Here is a 22,113-nt window from a genome sequence, read left to right as displayed (position 1 = left end):
ACTTGTTTCCATTATCTTGAGATTGATGTCAAATGTAAAATTCGTGATTGTTAGTTGGGTGAAGATGGTTTCTTAATGTTAGAAAGGACTGAAGCGGATAACCTCAGTTTGAAGAAATGGATGTAGCAGTGACCAATGGATGGAGAAATACAAGGATTAGAACATAAAAAGACAGAAAAACCTTTCTAATTCACGGTCAACAAACGACGTCATTGACGGAGGATCAAAATTGTCCAACGATCAATAACAGTGGCTACTAAGTGGCAATTTTTATTATGGAGGATGAAAAGTGTCAATGCCCTAATAAGTCTAGGACCAAAAATGTCATTAACTCTTGTATTCCGTGAGTCACAATAATAATATAACAATAATTAAATATTGTTCAATTCTATATTCTTCTAGGATTTCTATTACCATCATTAATTATTCCCAAATTTACCATAATTAAATAATTTGACCAAATATAAAGAAAGATTATTAAATAATGCACGGGACAATTGTTTAATTAAAAATTTTAAAAATTCATTAATAAAACATAAGGTTCTCATAGTTTTTTCTTAGAAACTCTTTAATAAATTTTTTTTTTTTTTGAAATTGGTGGGCCAAACCGCCTACGGCAGTTTGCGGTGGATAGATCTCGAAAAAATACGCGATTTCAAAAAAACATTTGTCCAAAACGGACAACGGAGTCAAAAGTTATGCCTTGCCAAACTTTTGACACTTTACAACTTCAAAATAAAAAATAAAATTAAAGGCCGGTTCAGCCGGCGAGGCGGCCGCTGAGGAGGCCGATTCCAGCTTTCCTCGCCGCGACCAACGACACGATTATTGCAATACTGATATATAAAATAGATATAGATTAGAATAGGAATAGTATTACACAATTTTATAATATTACAATAAAATTTTAACCCAGAATTATTGTAGAAATCAATATATTTTATTAGGAAGAGAGATTTATTAGGAATTGGGCGGGAAGTTAAAATTTCAGGATTTTGTTTTTATATATAGTATAGATTGTATTACACTATTTTATAATATTAGAATATAATTTAAACGCAGAATTATTATACGAATGGGAAAGTAGAAATCAATATATTTTATTAGGAAGAGAGATTTTTTAGGAATTGGGCGGAAAGTTAAAATTTCACGATTTTATTTTTATATATAGTACTAGTTTTTTACGCGCATTGCGCGATTGGTATAATGCCCAATGTTTTTTTTTAATAAGTACTTTAAAGTATATCAAGGCAAGATTATATTGAAATTGTTCATGCACAGATAATTGAATGTTAAATTTGCGTATTTAAATAGGCAATTCTAAGTTTACAAATGCAAGATAATATAGTCAAGATTGATTATAATTTTCAATAAAATAATTGTATAGGTATGGTTGAAATCAAATACGGGACATAATGGAGAGCAAATAAAAATTAGGGCATAAAATATTAAATATATACTAATATTGAAGAGCTAACTGCTGATTGCCTACCAAGGACATTGCGAGATAGTTTCTCACTTCAATTTGTTGTGTGATTTGAACACTCTTTTTGTCAATAAATCCCTCAAGTAGTTGATCACTTCAATATATATATATATATATATATATATATATATATATATATATATATATATATATATATATATATATATAGAAGAGCGCTCATATGCGGCGGGGTCTTACGGTGCGGCGGTGCGGTCAAATTCCAGAATACACCAACAGTGTTAACAATATACACCAACAGTATAATAAAAACACACCCCAATGAAATGTAATAAAACATCACAAAATACACCACATACTCAAAAAAACACACCATATAACTCACCACCCCCAATGGTGTATTTCCGAACAGTGTATGGTGTTTTTACTCACACCTAATGGTGTGTGTTTGGTGATGTAGGGCTCTGTTTACTCTGTTTTGTGTGGTGTATTTCCTAACGTTGATGGTGCATATTTGGTGAACTATTGGTGTTGCCGCACCGTAAGAAATAACCGCACCGTAAAACACTGCCGCACCTGAACCCGCCTCTATATATATATATATATATATATATATATATATATTGTATATGTATATATATATATATATATATATATATGTATATTTATATTGTATATATATATATATATATATATATATATATATATATATATATATATATATATATATATATATATAAATAATATATATAAAATATATATATATATATATATATATATATATATATATATATATATATATATATATATATATACATACAAGTGCACCTACTTTAATGATAGAGAATCCCGTCATTAATATTGCTATTTACTAACAAAATTTTTTCTCATTATAGATTTTGTCTGTCACTAAATGTTATATTTTATTGTCAATTTTTTTTTTTAATTTTAATTTGTATATATTGTTGTTGCTCAATAAATATTAATTTTTATAATACATTTTTTTATCATAGATCTTATGCTGTAACGATAGTTATTGTGTGAGTAAAAATTAAAATTGGAGAATCAAAATGCATGTGATGCATAGAAGATACTACTCTGTTAAATAGAGGACATGTCGCTATGATTCATGAGTATGTTTTGTTCTTTGATGAAGGCCGGTTGTGCCAGTACTTGCACCAAGTGAGCAGTGGCGGACCTAGAAATTTTTTTCAGTGGGGGCGAAACGCATTAAAAATATTCTATTGTAATTTATAAAGTATTTTGTATTTTAACCTTATTATGCCAGTTTAATATTTTGTAATTGACATTTCTATCGCAATTTAAACTTCGCCCCCACTCAATTAATTTTTTGGCTCCGTCCCTGATGTTATATATTAGGACATTAAATTAAGTGGTGCAAGTTGACTAGGCTTACTAAGCAGTTTGGTTGGACTGAATAACTTGAAGTTTTTAGCTAACCAAACTAGCTCAATGCCTAATATAGAGCCTACATTGATGGGATATAGGATATACATTATATAGCACATTCAGTTTACAGTACTCATGCTGCTAAGAAAATATCAATACACTATCTAGGGTTTTAAGTCAAGTATGAGCCAAAACGGCTAACATAACTCTGCAGGTCTACCATTCAAAAGGGCAAGAGGCAACATACTACGAGAGGATATCAACTATGGTTGGAGATCAATACTGATTCTGTTTCTGCTGTTACGAGGTCAAGTTCCTCGTATTTAAGTTTATTCACACAATTGTTAGACTATAGACATATCTAACAGTTAATTTTTATGTTAATTTCTTGTCGGAAAGTGGTTGGTATACCTCAAAAAAGCCTCATTCTATGCATACAAGGGTGTGTTTAGTTGACAGGTTTAGCTCTAAAGAAAGGGTATCAAAGTGATTGGTATTGTTTGGTTGATAGGCTTTTAGAACACTAGTGAGGAAGTAGATAGAAGTGGGAGGCGTGAGGAAGTGGATGAAGTGGGAGGCGACGAAATGAGGAGGCGATAAAATGAGGAGGGAACACTACAAGAAATTGGTCATTAATGAGAAGTAAAACCCTTACTAAAGAATCAAAAACCATCATAAAACAGTTTTAATGACGGGAAATTTACCGTCGCCACCCGTCGTTATATCTTCCGCGGTTAAAAAAAATTAATGACGGTATATGATACTGTCATTAGTGAACATATAGTGATATTATATTTACCGTCACTAAAATGTTCTTTTTGTTACGAAGAATCCCGTCATTAATACAACTATTCACTAACATAATTTCCTCTCATCTATTCTTTTAATGATAGAGAATCTCGTCATTAATATTGCTATTTACTAACAAAATTTTCTCTCATTATAGATTTTGCCTGTCACTAAATGTTATATTCTAGTGTCAAAAATTATTTTGTTTTAATTTTAATTTGTATATATTGTTGTTGCTCAATAAATATTAATTTTTATAATACATTTTTTTTATCATAGATATTATGTTGTAACTATAGATATTGTGTGGGTAAAAATTAAAATTTTTACCATAATGCTATCAAAGTAAACTCGATCAATATATTAAAAGGCTTCATCTCATTACAAAAATGAAATGTTTCATACAACTTTGTAAAGACCAAAGGCAAAGAAACTATTTTTTTTATTTTAAATCCTATACAAAAAGAAATTAATAGATATAGACAATTCTGAAACATAAAAGTCAGTGAATTAGTGATTCAACATGAATTATTTTACATCATCTAGCCAACTAAATTTGATCTCCCACTTTCTGATATGCATGCCAACCTGACCACAAGATAAGAGAATAGAAAAAGTCACTTGAAATTAATTTGCAAAATATTTGAGAAGAGAATTAACCTTAGTGCAAGCAATCAGATAGAAATACATTTATAAGCATCAGTTTGATGTAAATGAAAACACCTCTCTACATATTCCCACGCCACTCATGGTTATATTCCTCCTTGTGGTCAATATCAGCATCTAGTTCATAAAGCACATGTTTTTGCATATGATATGTTTCTGCAAATATCATGTTTCTGCATATGGCGTAAACATAAGATAAACTAAAGCAAAGTATTAATTGGTAAGATAAACATTTTTCTCATGCATTTATAAAGCGATTTTTAAACAAATTAAATTTCATCTTAACCAAACCTCCAGCATAGCAGTCAGTACTCATTGCATTGGCTCTTCTTTGGTCCATGTCCTCTTTCTTTAGCACAATAGTTAGCTGCAAAATAGAAAAAACACCAAGTAACAAATAAAAGTAAATATCAGTATGTGAACTTATTTTTCAGGTATAATAATTTAATAAGTTATTGACTTCTCAAAAATATTTTCTACTTGGATGACTTGGCATAGATTCACATTGCAGCAAAATGCATAGTCCAAAACACAATAGCATATGCTTAAACAATTTATGTTTTTCTCATATAATCCAACAATTTATGTTAAAGGAACAAGTGTAATTTCCAAACACACTATCAGCAAAAAAAGCAAAATGATTACAAGTTGTAGAACAAAAAGCCACATGTGACACATCATCCTTACCTCCAATCTATATATCCTTGTTATACAATATCAATTTTGAGAATTCAATCAACTTCATGCTTCTTTAGATTACAAACATTCTTTACAAGCATACTCTGTAAATGCATGAGTAAAGCAAAGAGAACACATATCAAGCTTTGCAGTACTAGAAAATTTTATATAAATCAAGAAATCATAAATGCAATAATTTAAGGCAAAATGAAATTAGAATTTAGGGATCAATGGAATTAGGAATTTGTTATGAACTGATCGTCACAGGCAGGAAAATAAGATAGAAAATAGCATAGAACTGATCTGGGTTTTCTTGAGGCCCCAGAACTCCCTAATTCCCTTTGCTGGGATAAAAATTCTGCTTCCTTTTTATTAGAATTGGTTCCCCTTTTTATAGGGTAAAATACAACTCATAAAATAGGAAATAAACTAAATAAGCTGACTAGCTAAGTAATATGCTAAAATATTCCAACTTACTAAATAACGAAAGTATCTATAAAATAAGGAAATAGGTTTCCAAAAACTGAAATAAGTATCTTTCTAAATAACCTCAACTTTCCAATTCTTTCCTAGGGGCTTCCTTTCTACCCCAACTTTCCTATTGTTGCCTCATCCTGCTTGTTCTTGGTTCTACGAGAATAATGCTGCCCCCAAAATGCATCAGAATTTATGAAATTAGAGATGTGTATCTAACATTGCATTACATACTTGAAGAGAATGATTTTGTTCCAGTTTGTAACATAATGGGATCTAGTTGATATCAGCATGCTTTGGTCACTGGTAAAGAAAACAAATGCTACCGTAAAGTAAAGAGGAGTGGGTGTAGCTTACTTTCTTTTTATATCTTTAGTTTTTGATTATTTGAGCGTTGTTTGGGAAGCCTTCAAGGAAGCTTGCTTGAACGCAACAGTGGGAGCTATACGGCAACTCCTCCTCTAATGCTCTTGCACAAGTTTTGTAGCAAACTAGTCGAGTTTCTCGGAATTGCTTTGCTCTCCAACCCTCTTGCCACCGAAAAGAATAGATTCTACATTTTTCTGTTTCAGTATTTCGTTTGCTATCCCCACGAGCAATTTCACGTTGTTAGGACTCGAATCAGCATATGTGCTCACCCCACAACAACCACCACTCAACCCACTAGCCTGTCATCAACAAAAATCGCGTCTTAGAACAAGCAGTGTTCATTTATTTATCAAGCTTCCATTGAAAATTAATCCAGTGCTTAAGGCACTAGCATCATTTTTCAAGATTACAGACTAAGAGCAACTTTAAGATGCATTGAGAACAAAGCAAATAGTTTCCTGATTGGGATATCATAATTGCAACCTGCAATCACTGAAGCTAAGGGCCAATCATTCAAACTTGGCACTGTCCAAAATTCCTTATTACAGTACTCAATGATCCCTGTATGGCTCATGTCTTTGACTTTCCTTATAGGGTCTACTCAAAATAAGAGAAAGAGAACTGCATAAAAAGTTCAGTTTCCACATTTCTATATCTTTTCCCCCCAGTGAAAGGGAAAAATAGAGTAAAAGATAGTCTTTGGAAAGAGTAAATGAGAACAAGGGATAAGGGAGTTAAGAAGTCCACTCAGTACTGCAATGTACAATTTTGCAATGAATGACAATGGAAGGACCATAATAGAATAGAAGAACAGTACCCACAGATCAGCAAACAATTTTAGGTGAAACACCAGAATGGTAAAACAACATGGAATCAAAAGAGGGGGAGATCGAAATTACCTGATTCCTGGATTTGGAGGTTGCCATTTGCCTAAACGGCTAAAAGATCAAATTATCAAGAAGATACCACACAAGGGTTTCAATAATATATTTGTACGTACCTTTCACTTGCGATGGAGACCGGAGATTTCAGTAGCAGCGACCAATGGCGACCTTGTGCGAAGAGTGACGTCAACGGAGCGTGACCGGCAACCTTTCCCTGCTGTGCGAAGACCGACGGCCATGGAGGGTGACCGGTGACCTTCCTCTGCTCCAATGGAGAACGGGGTGGCGAAAAACTGGCGAAGGAGGGCGCGACATTGACGATGGAAGCCATTAGTTGGAGAAGATGGAAGTTATTTTTCTTGTAGTGGAACTTGGGTGGGCAGCTCAATTGGTCACAGGGGCGAAGTTTGAGAACAATGACCCGGGATCGAGTCTCACCAGCGGCAGTGTGGGAGGGAGTCGGGGTTGAGGATTCAACCTTTAATTTTGGGAACAACGATAAAATGAGGGATACCTGATTTAAATTAGGTAATGAGTTTTGTAATAGTAATAAAATCTTATACCTGTGTTTTAAAAATTTATCAACCAAATAACGTAATTTATGGATTGAATTCTCATTCCTTGTGTCTAACTCATTGAACCAAACACACCCTAAATCTAACTTTGGTATAAAATGCTAAGTGAAAGGTTTGGACTGTCAAAATGTTGTTAATTCATGTTGATGGTCCCAACTTAAGCTTCCTTAGCCACGTATTGTCACTGCTGGAAATTATGGAATTTTCGACTACCTGAAAGTGATCTTAAATCAAGTATAAAGCCCTGTTCCGATCACTTTTTGCTTTCAACTTGATTTAAGATCACTTTCTGATTGTCCAAAATTCCATAATTTTCCGCAGTGTGCGTCTGATTAGGATATGTGGTGTCCGTTACTTAACAATTACATGTGGTGACCATTGTTTCATGTCATGTGGTGGGTGTAGTATCGTGATTGTGAGTGGATAATATTGTATGGAGGTTTTGTACGTTGCTAGCTAAGTATGAATAGCAGTCTCGTTTTGCTTCATAAATCATCCAAAGTGCTAACAACATCTTCCCTCACAGCTTATCTTTATTCTTTCATCCCGTCTTTACAGTCTCAGCATACACAAATTACATACATACAAGTTCTAATTTATTGCATCATCACTGGAAATCACTCTTAAGGCAGTGTATAACACGGCACAACTTTGTTCTGCTTCCATTCCAAACGTCAACCATCATTTACTTTTTGTTAGTAGTTGATATCTTTAACAATTTATGAGTGATTCAAACTAAGGGTGCGTTTGGAAACTCGTAATATGACTTCCGGAAAATGTTTTCCGAGATTTTAGTGTTTGGCAAGAGGGGCGAAAATAAGGATAATGGAAAACAGGGCCGGTCCTATAGTTTTATAGGCCCAGGGCAAGTGAGAAAAAAGGGCCTATAGTTTTACTGCCCTAAACTTTTATAAGTAAATTTTAAATGTTATATACAAGTAAAAAAAAGAGTTAATACCATCTAAGGTCCTCCGAGTATAGTGGTTTTGCCACGTGTAGTCCTAAACTGTCAAATTGACCCTATGTGGTCCTTCAACTTTCAAATTTAACCATCCGTGGTCAAAGTTAACCACCCATGGTCCTTCAAGTTTCGAAATTTAACCAGTCGTGGTCCTATTGGAAGGACCATGGTTGGTTAAAATTTAATAGTTGAAGGACCATGAGTGGTTAACTTGGACCACAAATGGTTAAATTTGAAAGTCGAAGGACCACAGGTGGTCAATTTGAAAGTTTATGACTAAACGTGAAAAAATCGCTATACTCGAAGGACCTTAGATGGTATTAACTCAGTAAAAAAAAATACCATTGTCAACTAAATTGAAATAAATTTAAAAAATTTCAACATTTTACAAATAGGCGGTAGGCAGTAGGCAGTAGTTTCTTGTGCTTCTTAAATCAGGGTTGGTGAGAATGCAGTACTTTCTCCTCCTGCAACAACTTAAATTTGTCTATATTAGGCAAAGTGCTAAAGATATTATATAATATGTCAATTACAAGTCTTATACTTAAGTAATTCTAATTCTATTAGGTAACTACTAAACACATTTGAAATTTAATTTTTTGTTACAGTAATTCTAATTCTAATTACAATAAACGGTAAAATAAAACACCAAGAATTGAATTAGAATTTTTGCAGATTGCAGTAAACAATAAACAAATTCTAATTGAAATCAAAAAATCCTAATTGACTGTAGTAAACAATAAACAAATCTAATTACATTAAACAAAATACCAACAATCCTAATTCTATTTACAGCAAACAATAAACAAATCCTAATTGAAATTTAAAAAAAATCCTAATTGATTGCAGTAAACAATAAACAAAATCCTAATTCTAATTGCAGTACAAAATAAACAACTCCTAATTGAAATAAAAAAAAAAAATCCTAATTGATTGCAGTAAACAATAAACCTATTACAATAAACAAAATACCAACAATCCTAAATCCTAATTCTAATTACAGTAAACAATAAACAAATTCTAAATTTCCAATTCATTGCATACTAAGCACTTAGGGCAGTAAAACTAGAAATCAAAAAATACCTTTGTAATTGGTAAATGGTAATACCAGATAGGGCCGGTGAGGCGGTGTCACGATGAGTGAAATTGATTCGCCGGTGAGTGTAATTGAATTTGCAGAAAGATTGCAGTTTCTAAGTGGATTTGCAGATAGATTGAAGTGGATTCTAAATTCTAACTTCTGAGCTTTTATTGATGGATTTGATGTCTCCATTTTTACCGTTGAGACTTGAGAAGGCCTGGCGACGCTTGGGGTGGACGGTGGGTGTGACAGAGTTTGCGTCTCCACTCCAGTCTCCTCATATTCTTCGACTGAATCGTAAAGTCGGTACTCAGCAACGTAACGGCAAAACAATAATTTTTTTTTTATAACATATATGTGTGTGTGTATATATATATATATATATATATATATATATATATATATATATATATATATATATTATACTGTATAGCTATGGCCTATAGGCCCCTAACTAGAGGTGGGCCCTGGGCAAGGGCCCAGCCTGCACTTGCCCAGGGCCGGGCCTGATGGAAAATGATGTCTTAGTCAAAAGAAAATAAGTATGTTTTGAAGGAAAATAACTTTTTTTTTACGCGTCATACAAACTGTGGCACACGACTACATTCGATCATGCACACGACTTACCGGTTAATGGCACACACTACATTTGTCCTCATAGTCCTCTATAATATACTTGTCCTCATTTGAATACACATCTATATATATATATATATATATAGGGTCAGGTTCATGTGAGGTCAGGTTTTCCCGTGCGGTCAGTGCGGCATACACCATTAGGTATGCATAAATGCACCACACGGTGTTCGTAAATACACCATTACGTGTGGTGTATTTTTTTTTTGTTTGTGTAGTGTATTTTTTGACATTTCATTCTGGTGTATTTTCGAACACTGTATGGTGTATCTATGCATACCTAATGATGTATGCCGTACTGACCACACGGGAAGACCTGACCTCACAGGAACCAAAATATATATATATATACATATAATTCAAAATTATCCACAAGGCTTATGAGTGCTATTCACGGAAGGATTTTATCAAAAATATCAAACAATTAAAATTTTGAAGTATTCAATTCTTTTCATTTTCCTGCTCATTTTCTGAAAAATGAACCAAACGCACAAAGACAGTTTTACATTGGGTAGCCAAATACCATAAAGGAAAATATTTTCAGGAAAATGACTCATTTTCCAGAAAACATTTTTTAGAAGTCATTTTCTAGCTTTCCAAACGGAGCCTAAGTTACTACCATCATACTCCCAATTAAGCTAAGTGCCCCAAATCTAGATACTATGTCAGACTTACCAAGAATTGAACCTTTGGATGGAACCAACTATCTCGTCTAGTGCTTTCTTCAAACCATTTTGAGTTAGAATGGCTTCCATATGAAGTCTGAACCCTCCAGATAGAAAAGCTAATTTTTTCATTGAACTTGGTGACAGTCGACATCTTTGAAAGTAATTCTCAGTTAAATCATTCTGATATCACTTGTTAGGATAATTAACAAGCACTACGGAAGCGAATAACTGAAATTGATAATTATAAAGAAGTTAAAATAACATGGGAGAATATAAAAGTGACAAAAGGTTTTGGGGGAAAAGAAGAAATATCAATTTTTCAATTATATAAAATAAAAGAGAAATTAAATTAAATAAAGGAAGAAAAAGACAAAATGAGAGATTAGTGTAATCTAATGGATATAAATGTAAAATTATTACATAGAAGATTGGAATAAGATGGATGATTTTAAAAACTATTACAAGGCCCTATTTATACAAAATATAGGAAATAACAAATATATTACATAGGAGGATGAGAGGTAAATACAAAATTATAGGAATTAGGAAATCATGAGATTAGCATGCATACGTGGAAGTTGAAAAGTGAAATAGTCTGAAGAATCTGGACCACATATTTTATTCTAACACGCTCCACTAACAGCTTGAGGACATTCTTCTATTTGGATCCTCATAACATCTATATAAGACTTACTATCCAGCTTTCGACTATAGAATCCTCTGTAATAATCTGCAACTCCCACGTTCCTGAACTTGGCTGGATTTTGAGGGTTGATCAAACTTGGAACAGGACCCAATTCTGCCTCAAGTCTGGGGCTCAGAAATGTCCCAACCGAAAGCCTTTCCTTTTCCGAGTTTACTACTGCTCGATGCTCAACACTTTTGTAAATTCCATTTGTCAGTATCTGCAAATAAATAAACCAAAGAAAACTAAATAATCTTTCATTGATTTCCAGTCCTGAAAATAATATTTGATCGAATTCGTGAATAACCTCTAGAATATCCCCGATGTTGATGACGAAGGCGCCATGGATGGGTTTAACAGGAATCCACATGCCTTCTTTCTTGATCTGGAGGCCTTCCATTTCATTGAGTTGGAGAAGGATTGTAAGCCCGACAGCATCTGAGTGAGGATAAAGTCCTATGACTTTGTCGGGTTGGGGACAACGCGGATATTGATTCATCCTCATAGACTGCATCCCTTCCTCGAACAATCCTCGTACATGTTCCTGATTAATCCCCAGAGCTCTTGCTAAGTAATCAATGATTGTTAGGGCCAGATTTCTCAGTTCCTCTGCATACATTTCCATTGTTTCTCTGCATGCATTTAACTCACAATTATTTCTAGCTTAATAAAACACTCTGAAAAGCTAAGGGGGGATCAGAAAACACAGTCACAAGATCAGACCTGAATGGCAAAGGGATATTTGGGAATAGATTTGGTTTCCTCAAGTAAGTTGGGGAAGTGATGATATAAAACATGTCACACCAGTCAAGTTTTTGCTCATCAGAATGCACAAAAGCTTGTCCGAAGCCTTGAAGATCCCCTGCCTCTTGCCAAAACTTCTTCTTCTCTTCCATTGGGAGATTGAGGAAATCTTTTGTATCAGTTTTCACTTTTTCAATCAGTGAAGAACTCACTCCATGGTTTATTAGCTGCAACGTATAGTAACACAAATATTTAGGTCCTGGTTACGAATTGAAAATCTTTTTCAATTTTCTAAAAACTGGAGAAATTAAGGAACAGAAAACAACAGATTAGTACAAGCAAACATGGTTACTTGGAAACCAATCTACACATAGGGACGGAACCAGAGGGCGGGAAATGGGGGCAGTTGCCCCCCTCCTCCATCCCACCCATAGAGTTCTACTACATGTATTTCCAATTCTTCAACAATTTTTACTCTCTGCATTAATAAGTTATTTTTTTCATGTGAGTCTCAATAAAAGTATTCAAATCAGAATTTTGAGTGTGAGAATATAGAATGAGAGTCCACTTAACATTTTCCATAGAAAAGAGTTACAAAATATTAAAGTGGCTTAATTAGTTAATAGGTGGTTGGTATACCTGAAAAAATCCCCATTCTTTGCATGCAAAATCCAGCTTCTTCAGCTCATCATCACATTCTCCTTGGAGCAAGTTTGCCATGTTGATCACCGGAATTTCTTTCTGCGCCGCTGCCGGAGGGTCCAGGTCATGACGAAGGTATCGTGGAGGAATGGTTTCCGGCGATTCTTTGGCCAATTCTTTAACGCTAGGTACTAGCATAGATCCTCCAAGGTTTGCTAATATACTTCTATCCATGATATGATGCCCAACTCAAGTTTAGTGGAAACTACTTACTCTCTAGCAGTTCCAATATATATATAATGGATAGGCTTACAATATTAATTTGAACTTCACGCGGTACAAAGTGGCATATATATAAAGCCACGACTCCCACGAGAGTCACGCGGTACAAAGTGGCATGCACAACAAAATCATGCGAAATTCCTTTGCCAACAATCAGATACAAATCGTTGGATACATCGACCTCGGACTAGTAAAGTGAATGATATGATTGTGACAGCGCTCACATAAAAACTCTAATTAAATACATCACAAAATTAACTCAAGAATGGAGTCAACTTCAGTATTACTTTACAATTTTGTGTTGAGTAGATGTGAATGATTGTGACACCATACCCTTTATGTCTTTAAACAAAATTCGTTATTTTATAAAGATACAATACTTTAACAACTTTAAAAAATTATTATTTTTGAGATCATAATAGATTTATTTTAGTGTTTTGGAACAATAAGTTATTATAAAAAATTTGATTAATAAAAGACTTATATTAACTATTTGTCAAGCACATTGTGCTTAGATGGCATGTAGTGACCTCTTCCATGTGGGAAGTCATGATATTGAGCCCCAGTGGAGGCATTGCAATCTAATAGGGGTAGTAGCATTAAAAAATAAAAAATTATAGGGGTAGTAGCATTAAAAAATAAAAAATTATTTGACCAACTCAAATAGACAATAGTGTTTTTTTTTTTGAATGCTACAGGGTCCATTACAATGTACTATCGGCTATACTAAACCTCGAACTCACAACCTTACAAATTAAAATTCAACCCGAGTACCATTAGACCACATAGTCTTAGTAGATAATAATAATTAAACTAGTCAAAGTTAACTGATAAGCTATATTAGTGTCCTTATCATTCCAATATACATATTTGGACATTTGGTATACTATAAATTCTAACTTGGCGGCTATATAAGAATAGCTGGATGCATATATAGCCGCGTTGTTTGTTTTTTTTTTTGTTTTTTTTGTTTTTTTTTTGTTTTTTTTTTTTTAAGGACCTATTCTTTTGTTAGACATTATCCAAAATCAATATTAATTTGAACTTCAATACTTTGATCCCACGTGCATTATATAAAGCCACTAGAGTCGTCACGCGGTACAAAGTGGCACAGCAAAATCATGCAAGATTTCTTTGCCAAAAATCTGATACATGTCATTGGATACATTGACATCGGACTGGTACCTAATATAAGCACATAATCCACGTTGAACATTTAATACGTAACAATAAAAGTAAATCCACTAACCTCCAACTATTAAGACATGCATAATAATTTTGTGGCTAAAATTCATCTATAAAGACATTTTCTTTACCTCATGTGCAAAGTACTCTACTATCTGCCGCACGTCTCCTCACGTAGCAATGCATTCTCCATTTCATGCTATTACATGCGGGCTAATCCTCCGCATTTGTCTCATTTTTTATTGTATAAATATCTAGCTTAGCTTTGAAATTAATTGCATCATCAATATAATCAATTGAAGTCATTGCTTTCTTATTTTTTCTCCTGCGTAGAGTATATATATATATATATATATATATATATATATATATATATATATATATATATTCCCATTCATTCCTTATTTTGTCATTATTATATTTTTCCTATTATGATCCAAGCTGGATACGCTTTACATGGCCAAATCTCTGGCGAATACGCAGCGCCAGAAGGAGCGTCTATACACAATCCGTATGATGGAAGGTGTTGGGAGTGAGCTTCCCTCCTATGTGATAAATAACTCATTTTGGACCAAGTCTATTCCTCTGCAATATTTGTTAGCTTGATGAAAAGTTTGCTGACAAATTGTTTGGAGAATGGGTTATTGGTTAGAAGTTAAAGAGTGGATGTTGGGATGAAGTTGTTGGGCAGAAGTTTGCTTGGGATGAACTTGGGAAGAGATTTCCTAAGGGAACTTGAGAAGAGGTTTCCTAAGGTTTATGGGAGGAGATTTCCTAAGGATTATGCATGGGAAGAGGTTTCCTAAGGTTTATGGGAGGAGATTTCCTAAGGTTTATTGGAGGAAGTTGAGGAATTAATTAGCTTTCTTCATTTCCGAAGGTGGCTGCCTGCATCTATAAAAGGAGGGAAAATTCATTGTTTCCTCACCACTACACCAGACAGTTCTACATACTACACATATTCCATTTGTATTTTTCGACAGAAGCAGTAGGCCAAAAAGAAAGAAAAATTCAGTTTTCTTTCTTTCTCCTTTTATGGACATATGCAACAGTTGAAGGAGCAACATCTATTTCTTCTTCTTTTTTGTGCTACTTTTTCGTGGGTTTGCCTAGCTTCTTTGGTGGCACAGCGGCAGCATGTTCGGCGGGTTTTGTCGCACGTTTGATGGATTTGTCGTGAGGTTTGCCGAAGATCTTTGGGGTACTTTCTTCATCAAATATTTTGTAGAGGTCAGTTGTTTGTTCCAAGCATCATTTTGGGTAAGCTCGTAATATTTGTATTCTTTTCACCTTGTTCGTGGTGGTTGAATATTTTGAGTACGAGTTGATATCCATTTTAGGCCTGTGAACGTGATAGAATGTATTTGGCCTAGAGTTGTTGTATTTGATGATTTTTAGGGTGTTTGGCTCGAGTGGTAGCCAACAATTTTGTACCCAAGATTTGTTATAGTGGAATATTGTGTTGGTGGTGGTCTGTGGTTTTTCCCCGTGGTTTTGGGGTTTTGCACGTAAATCTTGTGTCCCTTGTGTTTGTTATTTATTTTGGCTATTTTGCACCATCTCGTATTTGCGCTCCTGTCTGTCCTGTGATTTTCGTTTGTCACAGGAGGTGGGATTTTTCCCAACAAAGTGGTATCAGAGCCCTGGTTGTTGATTGGGTACATTTGACATGGAGGCAATTACGATTAATATGGTGCGCTTGAATGGTAAAAACTTTTACATTTGGAAGGCCAAGATGAAGGATCTCCTGTTTGTGAAGAAATTGCATCTACCTGTGTTTGCAAGTGCAAAGCCAGCAAATATGTCAGACGAGGAGTGGGAATTTGATAACCAACAAGTTTGTGGTTATATTCGACAATGGGTCGAAGACAATGTTCTGAACCATGTTATTAATGTGACGAATGCCAGGAGCCTGTGGGATAAGCTTGAGACCCTGTATGCTTCCAAGACAGGCAATAAAAAGCTGTTTTTGTTGTAGCAGTTGATGAATCTAAGATACAGGGAAGGTACGTTGATCAATGATCATGTTAATGATTTTCAGGGTGTTCTTCATCAGTTGTCAAGCATGGGCATCACATTTGAGGATGAGGTACTTGGTCTCTGGTTTCTTAACACTCTACCTGATTCTTTGGAAACATTTCGGGTTTCTTTGACCAATTCTGCTCCCAACGGCGTTGTGACCATGGAGTATGTCAAGAATGGTATCTTGAATGAAGAAGCAAGAAGAAGATCTCAAGACACATCCACTTCTTAGTCAGAGATTTTGGTTACAGAAGATACGGAGAAAAACAAGCAAAAGGGTCAGAAGGCCGGTAGAGATGTTAAATGTCACTATTGTGGCATGAAAGGACATATCAAGAAATATTGCTTCAAGTTGAAAAGAGACAAGGAGCAAGATGATGATGATGTCACTGGGAACCAAGTTGCAATGGTTGGAGGATAATTACTTGCCGCCTGCGATGAGAATGACATCAATGTTGCTTGCCGTGAGACAACTTGGATTGTGGATTCAGGTGCAGCCTACCATGTTACACCAAGGAAGGAATTCTTTGCTTCATATACTCCAGGAGATTTTGGAGAGCTAAGAATGGGTGATGATGGTCAGGTGAAGGTGATTGGTACCGGTACAGTTTGTCTTGAGACCAGCAATGACACAAAGCTAGTACTTAAAAATGTAAAGCATGCACCAGGTATCAGACTGAATCTTATTTCTACTGGAAATCTTGATGATGATGGTTTCTGCTGTTTCTTTGGCGATGGACAATGTAAAATTGCTAAAGGCTCACTGGTTGTTGCACGAGGTAACAAGTCTTCTAACTTGTACTCTTTGCAAAGCTCTATTTCTGGTGGTTCAGTGAATGTGGGAACAAAGGAGTATGCATCAGAGTTGATACATTCTGATGTGTATGGACCAATGGAAGTTAGGTCACTTGAGGTTTGTTGCTGTATCGCCGGGATGGCTATATCCTCCACATAGACGGGAGGGGGAGATTTGTTGGGATTGAGCTTCCCTCCTATGTGGTAAATAGCACATTTTGGACCAAGCCTATTCCACTGCAATATTTGTTAGCTTGATGAAAAGTTTGCTGACAAATTGTTTGGAGAATGGATTATTGGTTAGAAGTTAAAGAGTGGATGTTGGGATGAAGTTGTTGGGCAGAAGTTTGCTTGGGATGAACTTGGGAAGAGATTTCCTAAAGGGAACTTGGAAAGTGGTTTCCTAAGGTTTATGGGAGGAGATTTCCTAAGGATTATGGGAAGAGGTTTCTTAAGGTTTATGGGAGGAGATTTCTTAAGGTTTATGGGAGGAAGTTGAGGAATTAATTAGCTTTCTTCATTTCCCAATGTGGCTGCCTGCATCTATAAAAGGGGGGAAAATTCATTGTTTCCCCACCACTACACCAGACACTTCTACATACTACACATATTCCATTTGTATTTTTCGGCAGAAGCAGTAGGCCAAAAAGAAAGAAAAAATCAGTTTTCTTTCTTTATCTTTTCATGGCCGTATGCAGCAGTTGAAGGAGCAACATCTGTTTCTTCTTCGTTTTGTGCTACTTTTTCGTGGGTTTGCCTAGCTTCTTTGGTGGCACGGCGGCGGCGTGTTCGGCGGGTTTTGTCGCACGTTTGATGGATTTGTCGTGAGGTTTGCCGAAGATCTTTGGGCTACTTTCTTCATCAAATATTTTGTAGAGGTCAGTTGTTTGTTCCAGGCATCGTTTTGGGTAAGCTCATAATATTTGTACTCTTTTCACCTTGTTCGTAGTGGTTGAATATTTTGAGTACGAGTTGGTATCCCTTTTAGTCATGTGAACGTGATAGAATGTATTTGGCCTAGAGTTGTTGTATTTGATGATTTTTAGGGTGTTTGGCTCGAGTGGTAGCCAGCAATTTTGTACCCAAGATTTGTTATAGTGGAATATTGTGTTGGTGGTGGTCCGTGGTTTTTTCCCGTGATTTTGAGATTTTTCACGTAAATCTTGTGTCCCTTGTGTTTGTTTTTTATTTTGGCTATTTTGCACCATCTCATATTTGCGCTCCTGTCTGTCCTGTGATTTTCGTTTGTCACACGAGGTGGGATTTTTCCCAACAGAAGGTACTTCTATTAAGTCTCACTTGGATGAATTTAATTCTATTTTATTGGACTTGGAGAATATTGATGTCATAATTGAAGATGAGGATCGTGCTGTTTTATTGCTTGTCTCCCCCCCTAAATCATACAAGCATTTCAATGAAATTACGCTGTATGGTAATAGTAGGTACTAGCCTAGATCCTCCAAGTTTTGCTAATATACTTCTATCCATGATGTGATGCCCAACGTACTCTAGTTTAGTGGAAACTACTTACTCTGTTGCAGTTCCAAAATATATATAATGGATAGTCTTACAATATTAATTTGAACTTCACGCGGTACAAAGTGGCACAACAAAATCATGCGAAATTCCTTTGCCAACAATTAGATACAAATCATTGGATACATCGACCTCGGACTAGTAAAGTGAATGATATGATTGTGACAGCGCTCAAATAAAAACTCTAATTAAATACAGCACAAAATTAACTCAAGAATGGAGTCAACTTCAGTATTACTTTACAATTTTGTGTTGAGTAGATGTGAATGATTGTGACACCATACCCTTTATGTCTTTAAACAAAATTCGTTATTTTATAAAGAGATAATACTTTAACGACTTTAAAAAAAATTTATTTTTGAAATCATAATAGATTTATTTTCTAAGATAACGGTTTTAATTAATCCGTTGTCTTTGATGTGTTGTCTTTAAGCGCGGAATATGATATTATAAATAAACATAATTTCAACTATCATATATGGATTTTAAAAAATGGTTGTCTTTAATATATGGTGTTTAGTGTATTATCTTGAACTGAAATTTAATATTTTAAAAATAGATTCAGCGTGGACAACAGCTTTAGAAAAGCGTTGTTTTTGCAAATTCTTTAAAGATAGGTACTAGCATAGATCCTCCAAGTTTTGCTGATATACTTCTATCCATGATATGATGCGCAACTCAAGTTTAGCATAAACTACGTACTATGTCACAGTTCGAAAAGATATTAGGGTGTTTGGTAAATAGCTGATAGCTGATTGACATAATTGATCGTTAGTAGCGGATTAAATTTGTAAGTTTGATTAGATGATGGCATTAGTAGGTTATAGAAAGATGTTTGGTAATTAGTTGTTAGCTAGTATCTAATTACATTTAAATGACCTTTAATTTAATAGTATGAGTGTATTATGTTATTTTAACCTATAATAATATTTGGGTGTTTTGGAGAATATAATTTATTTTCTCAAAAAGCTGATGGAAAAAGTTGTTTTGAGTATCTTTTTGAATTTTAGTGTTTTAGAACAATAAGTTATTATAAAAAAACTTGATTAATCAAACACTTATATTAACTATTTGTCAAGCAACATGTTCTCAGATGGCATGTAGTGACCTCTCCCTTGTGAGAATGGGAGGTCATGAGTTCGAGTCCAGTGGAGGTATTGCGATGTAATAGAGTCAGTAGCATTAAAAAAAACAAAAAAGAAACTATTTGACCAAATTAAATAGACAATAATGGTTAAACTAGTCAAAATTAACTGATAAGCTATACTACCAAATAGTGTCCTTATCATTCCAATATACAGATTTGGACATTTGGTATACTATAAATTCTAACTACGCGGCTATATAAGAATAGCTGGAGGCATATATAGCCGCGTAGTGTTTTTTTTTTTTTTTTTTTTTTCAATTTTATTTATTTATTTATTTATTTTAAAAAGGACCTATTCTTTTGTTAGGCATTATCCAAAATCAATATTAATTTGAACTTCAATAATTTGATCCCACGTGCATATATATAAAGCCACTAGAGTCGTCACGCGGTACAAAGTGGCACGACAAAATCATGCAAGATTTCTTTGCCAACAATCTGATACATGTCATTGGATACATTGACATCGGATTAGTACCTAATGTAAGCACATAATCCACGTTCAACATTTAATATGTGTCAATAAACGTAAACCCACTGACCTCCAACTATTAAGACATGCATAATAATTTTGTGGCTAAAATTCATCTGTAAAGACATTTTCTTTACTTCATGTGCAAAGTACTCTACTACATGCCGCACATCTCCCCACGTAGCAATGCATTCTCCATTTCATGTTATTACATGCGGGCTAATCCTCCGCATTTGTCTCATTTTTAAAAAATGTGCCGTAAATCTTGAATTTAATTACACCTTTAATGTTCTACTTGTTTTTAGAAGAGATATTCCATTATCAATTAATTACGTTATTTAATGAACATAAATAACAAAATATAAAAGCAAAAAAATAAAACAAGTACTCAGAGATTGATCACGCAGTTCAGAGCACTTCTCCTACGTCAGCGGGACAACTCACGTCTGCCCAATCCACTATAGATGTTCACCAAGGAGTATTACAAGAGGTAAGTACAAATGTCCCTCAGCCTTTACCACTACAACCCTTCCTAGCACCTATTCAAGACTGAATCGTCCATGCCATAGCACTCTTCAAGCGAAGCTTCAGCTGTACCAGGTACTGTCTGTGCAGACCAGAATTGAACTACAATAATAATAATATAATTTAGCTGATTAATTTAAATAGCACTTGTGTAGATTTCACTCAATATAGCAGTTCACAAAAATGACAACTTTCCTCTTTGGAGAGGCTTCCTTTATAGCTGTTTTAACCCATCACCTTGATCCTTAATATTAGCATCCCTTTCATTTCGATAAACCACAACCACACACATTTGATTTGAAGTAGCCATCCACTCACTTGAGAATTACCAAAGCCACTCAAAAATAATAAACTCCTTAATTATAGCTTTGATTCCATAAACCCATTGAGTGCCATAATAAACCATATAATCGTGCATTTTGCTCCAGGCGCTGCTCACTTGAAATATACTATGACCATAATAATTAATTCCATGTTAAATAATAATAGCTCAATATTTCAAACCTGTGGAGCAGCATAAATATGAGATGGTCCAAGCGTATAACATAAAGTATTTCACATTAAATAATTCTAACCCTTTAACAATTAAATTAGCCAATTTATATCAAGGATTTTTTACGTGTATCATTTGTACACTTACAATCTCCCCCTTTGACAATTTAATTGGCAAAAACTAATGCATGTATACTTAGGGCCAAAATAAATTCACTTTCAAACAATTTTATTAATAGGTGGCCCTTAGTATACTTGCTTGACATGTAAACCTATGGGTTAGAATTATTTTGAGAAATTACCATGTCATATGGATTGTAGCTTCATCCACTGATAATCATCCCAACAGACAACTGTATTCCAAGCTGTATCACACTCAAATATTTATAATGCATAGATAATCCGCTGAATTGATGTGAGTAATAAGATATAGATAAGAATCCCAATAATATGAATTATGAATCCAATAATAATCAGAAACCAAAAATAACCACAATCCAACCATCAGCCAACTGCTACCAATTAGTGGGCGACTCCAATTCCAACAGTTTTACCAAAACTCCCCTTTAATCCATACTCCCCCTTAATCCCCTTAATCCATACTCCCCCTTTGTATATACTCTCCCTTTTTTGCCAATGAATTGACAAAGGTGAACATCTATATTCGTGGATTGAGTTTGACGGAGTGCCCTATTGGACAGAACCTGCATAAGAAGATTAGAAACAACGAGAAAAGCAAAACGTGATAACAATTTTAACAAATAACATATAAGCACAAGTCAAGTTAGAGTAGATTAAGTAGATAAAACATACCAAGTAACAAACGCATTCAAGCACATCGTAGCAAATAACACAAAAAGCACACAATTGGCCTGGGTCACTCAAGAAGACAGATTGGTAAATAAGACAGTAAGCACATTCAGATAAAGCACATTTACGCACAGATTGATA

General features: G+C 34.6%; 1 protein-coding gene and 1 long non-coding RNA gene across 3 annotated transcripts; both read right to left on the bottom strand.

Moving 5' to 3' along the window:
* Positions 1-4,085: 4,085 nt before the first annotated feature.
* Positions 4,086-7,027, bottom strand: LOC109173377. 2 transcript variants are annotated; one of them, XR_002052883.1, is made up of 5 exons: positions 6,831-7,027; positions 5,819-6,129; positions 4,601-4,676; positions 4,367-4,482; positions 4,086-4,231 (listed from the first exon to the last, which is right to left on the bottom strand). It is a non-coding gene; the product is annotated as an uncharacterized LOC109173377 (long non-coding RNA). The 2 variants fall into 2 exon arrangements; XR_002052884.1 differs by lacking the exon at positions 6,831-7,027 and adding an exon at positions 6,314-6,701.
* Positions 7,028-11,226: 4,199 nt separating this feature from the next.
* Positions 11,227-18,539, bottom strand: LOC109173342 (protein SRG1-like). Its single transcript, XM_019322581.1, has 5 exons — positions 18,515-18,539; positions 12,704-12,978; positions 12,044-12,291; positions 11,628-11,952; positions 11,227-11,540 (listed from the first exon to the last, which is right to left on the bottom strand). The coding sequence occupies exons 2-5, from the start codon at positions 12,938-12,940 to the stop codon at positions 11,259-11,261; spliced, it is 1,092 nt and encodes a 363-aa protein (XP_019178126.1). The 5' UTR covers positions 12,941-12,978; positions 18,515-18,539; the 3' UTR covers positions 11,227-11,258.
* Positions 18,540-22,113: the final 3,574 nt, after the last annotated feature.

Source organism: Ipomoea nil, unplaced genomic scaffold (genome assembly GCF_001879475.1).
Source record: "Ipomoea nil cultivar Tokyo-kokei standard unplaced genomic scaffold, Asagao_1.1 scaffold0480, whole genome shotgun sequence".
NCBI classification, from domain to species: domain Eukaryota; kingdom Viridiplantae; phylum Streptophyta; class Magnoliopsida; order Solanales; family Convolvulaceae; genus Ipomoea; species Ipomoea nil.
Note: the sequence above shows the minus strand (reverse complement) of the source record. Positions and strands in the feature narration are given on the sequence as shown.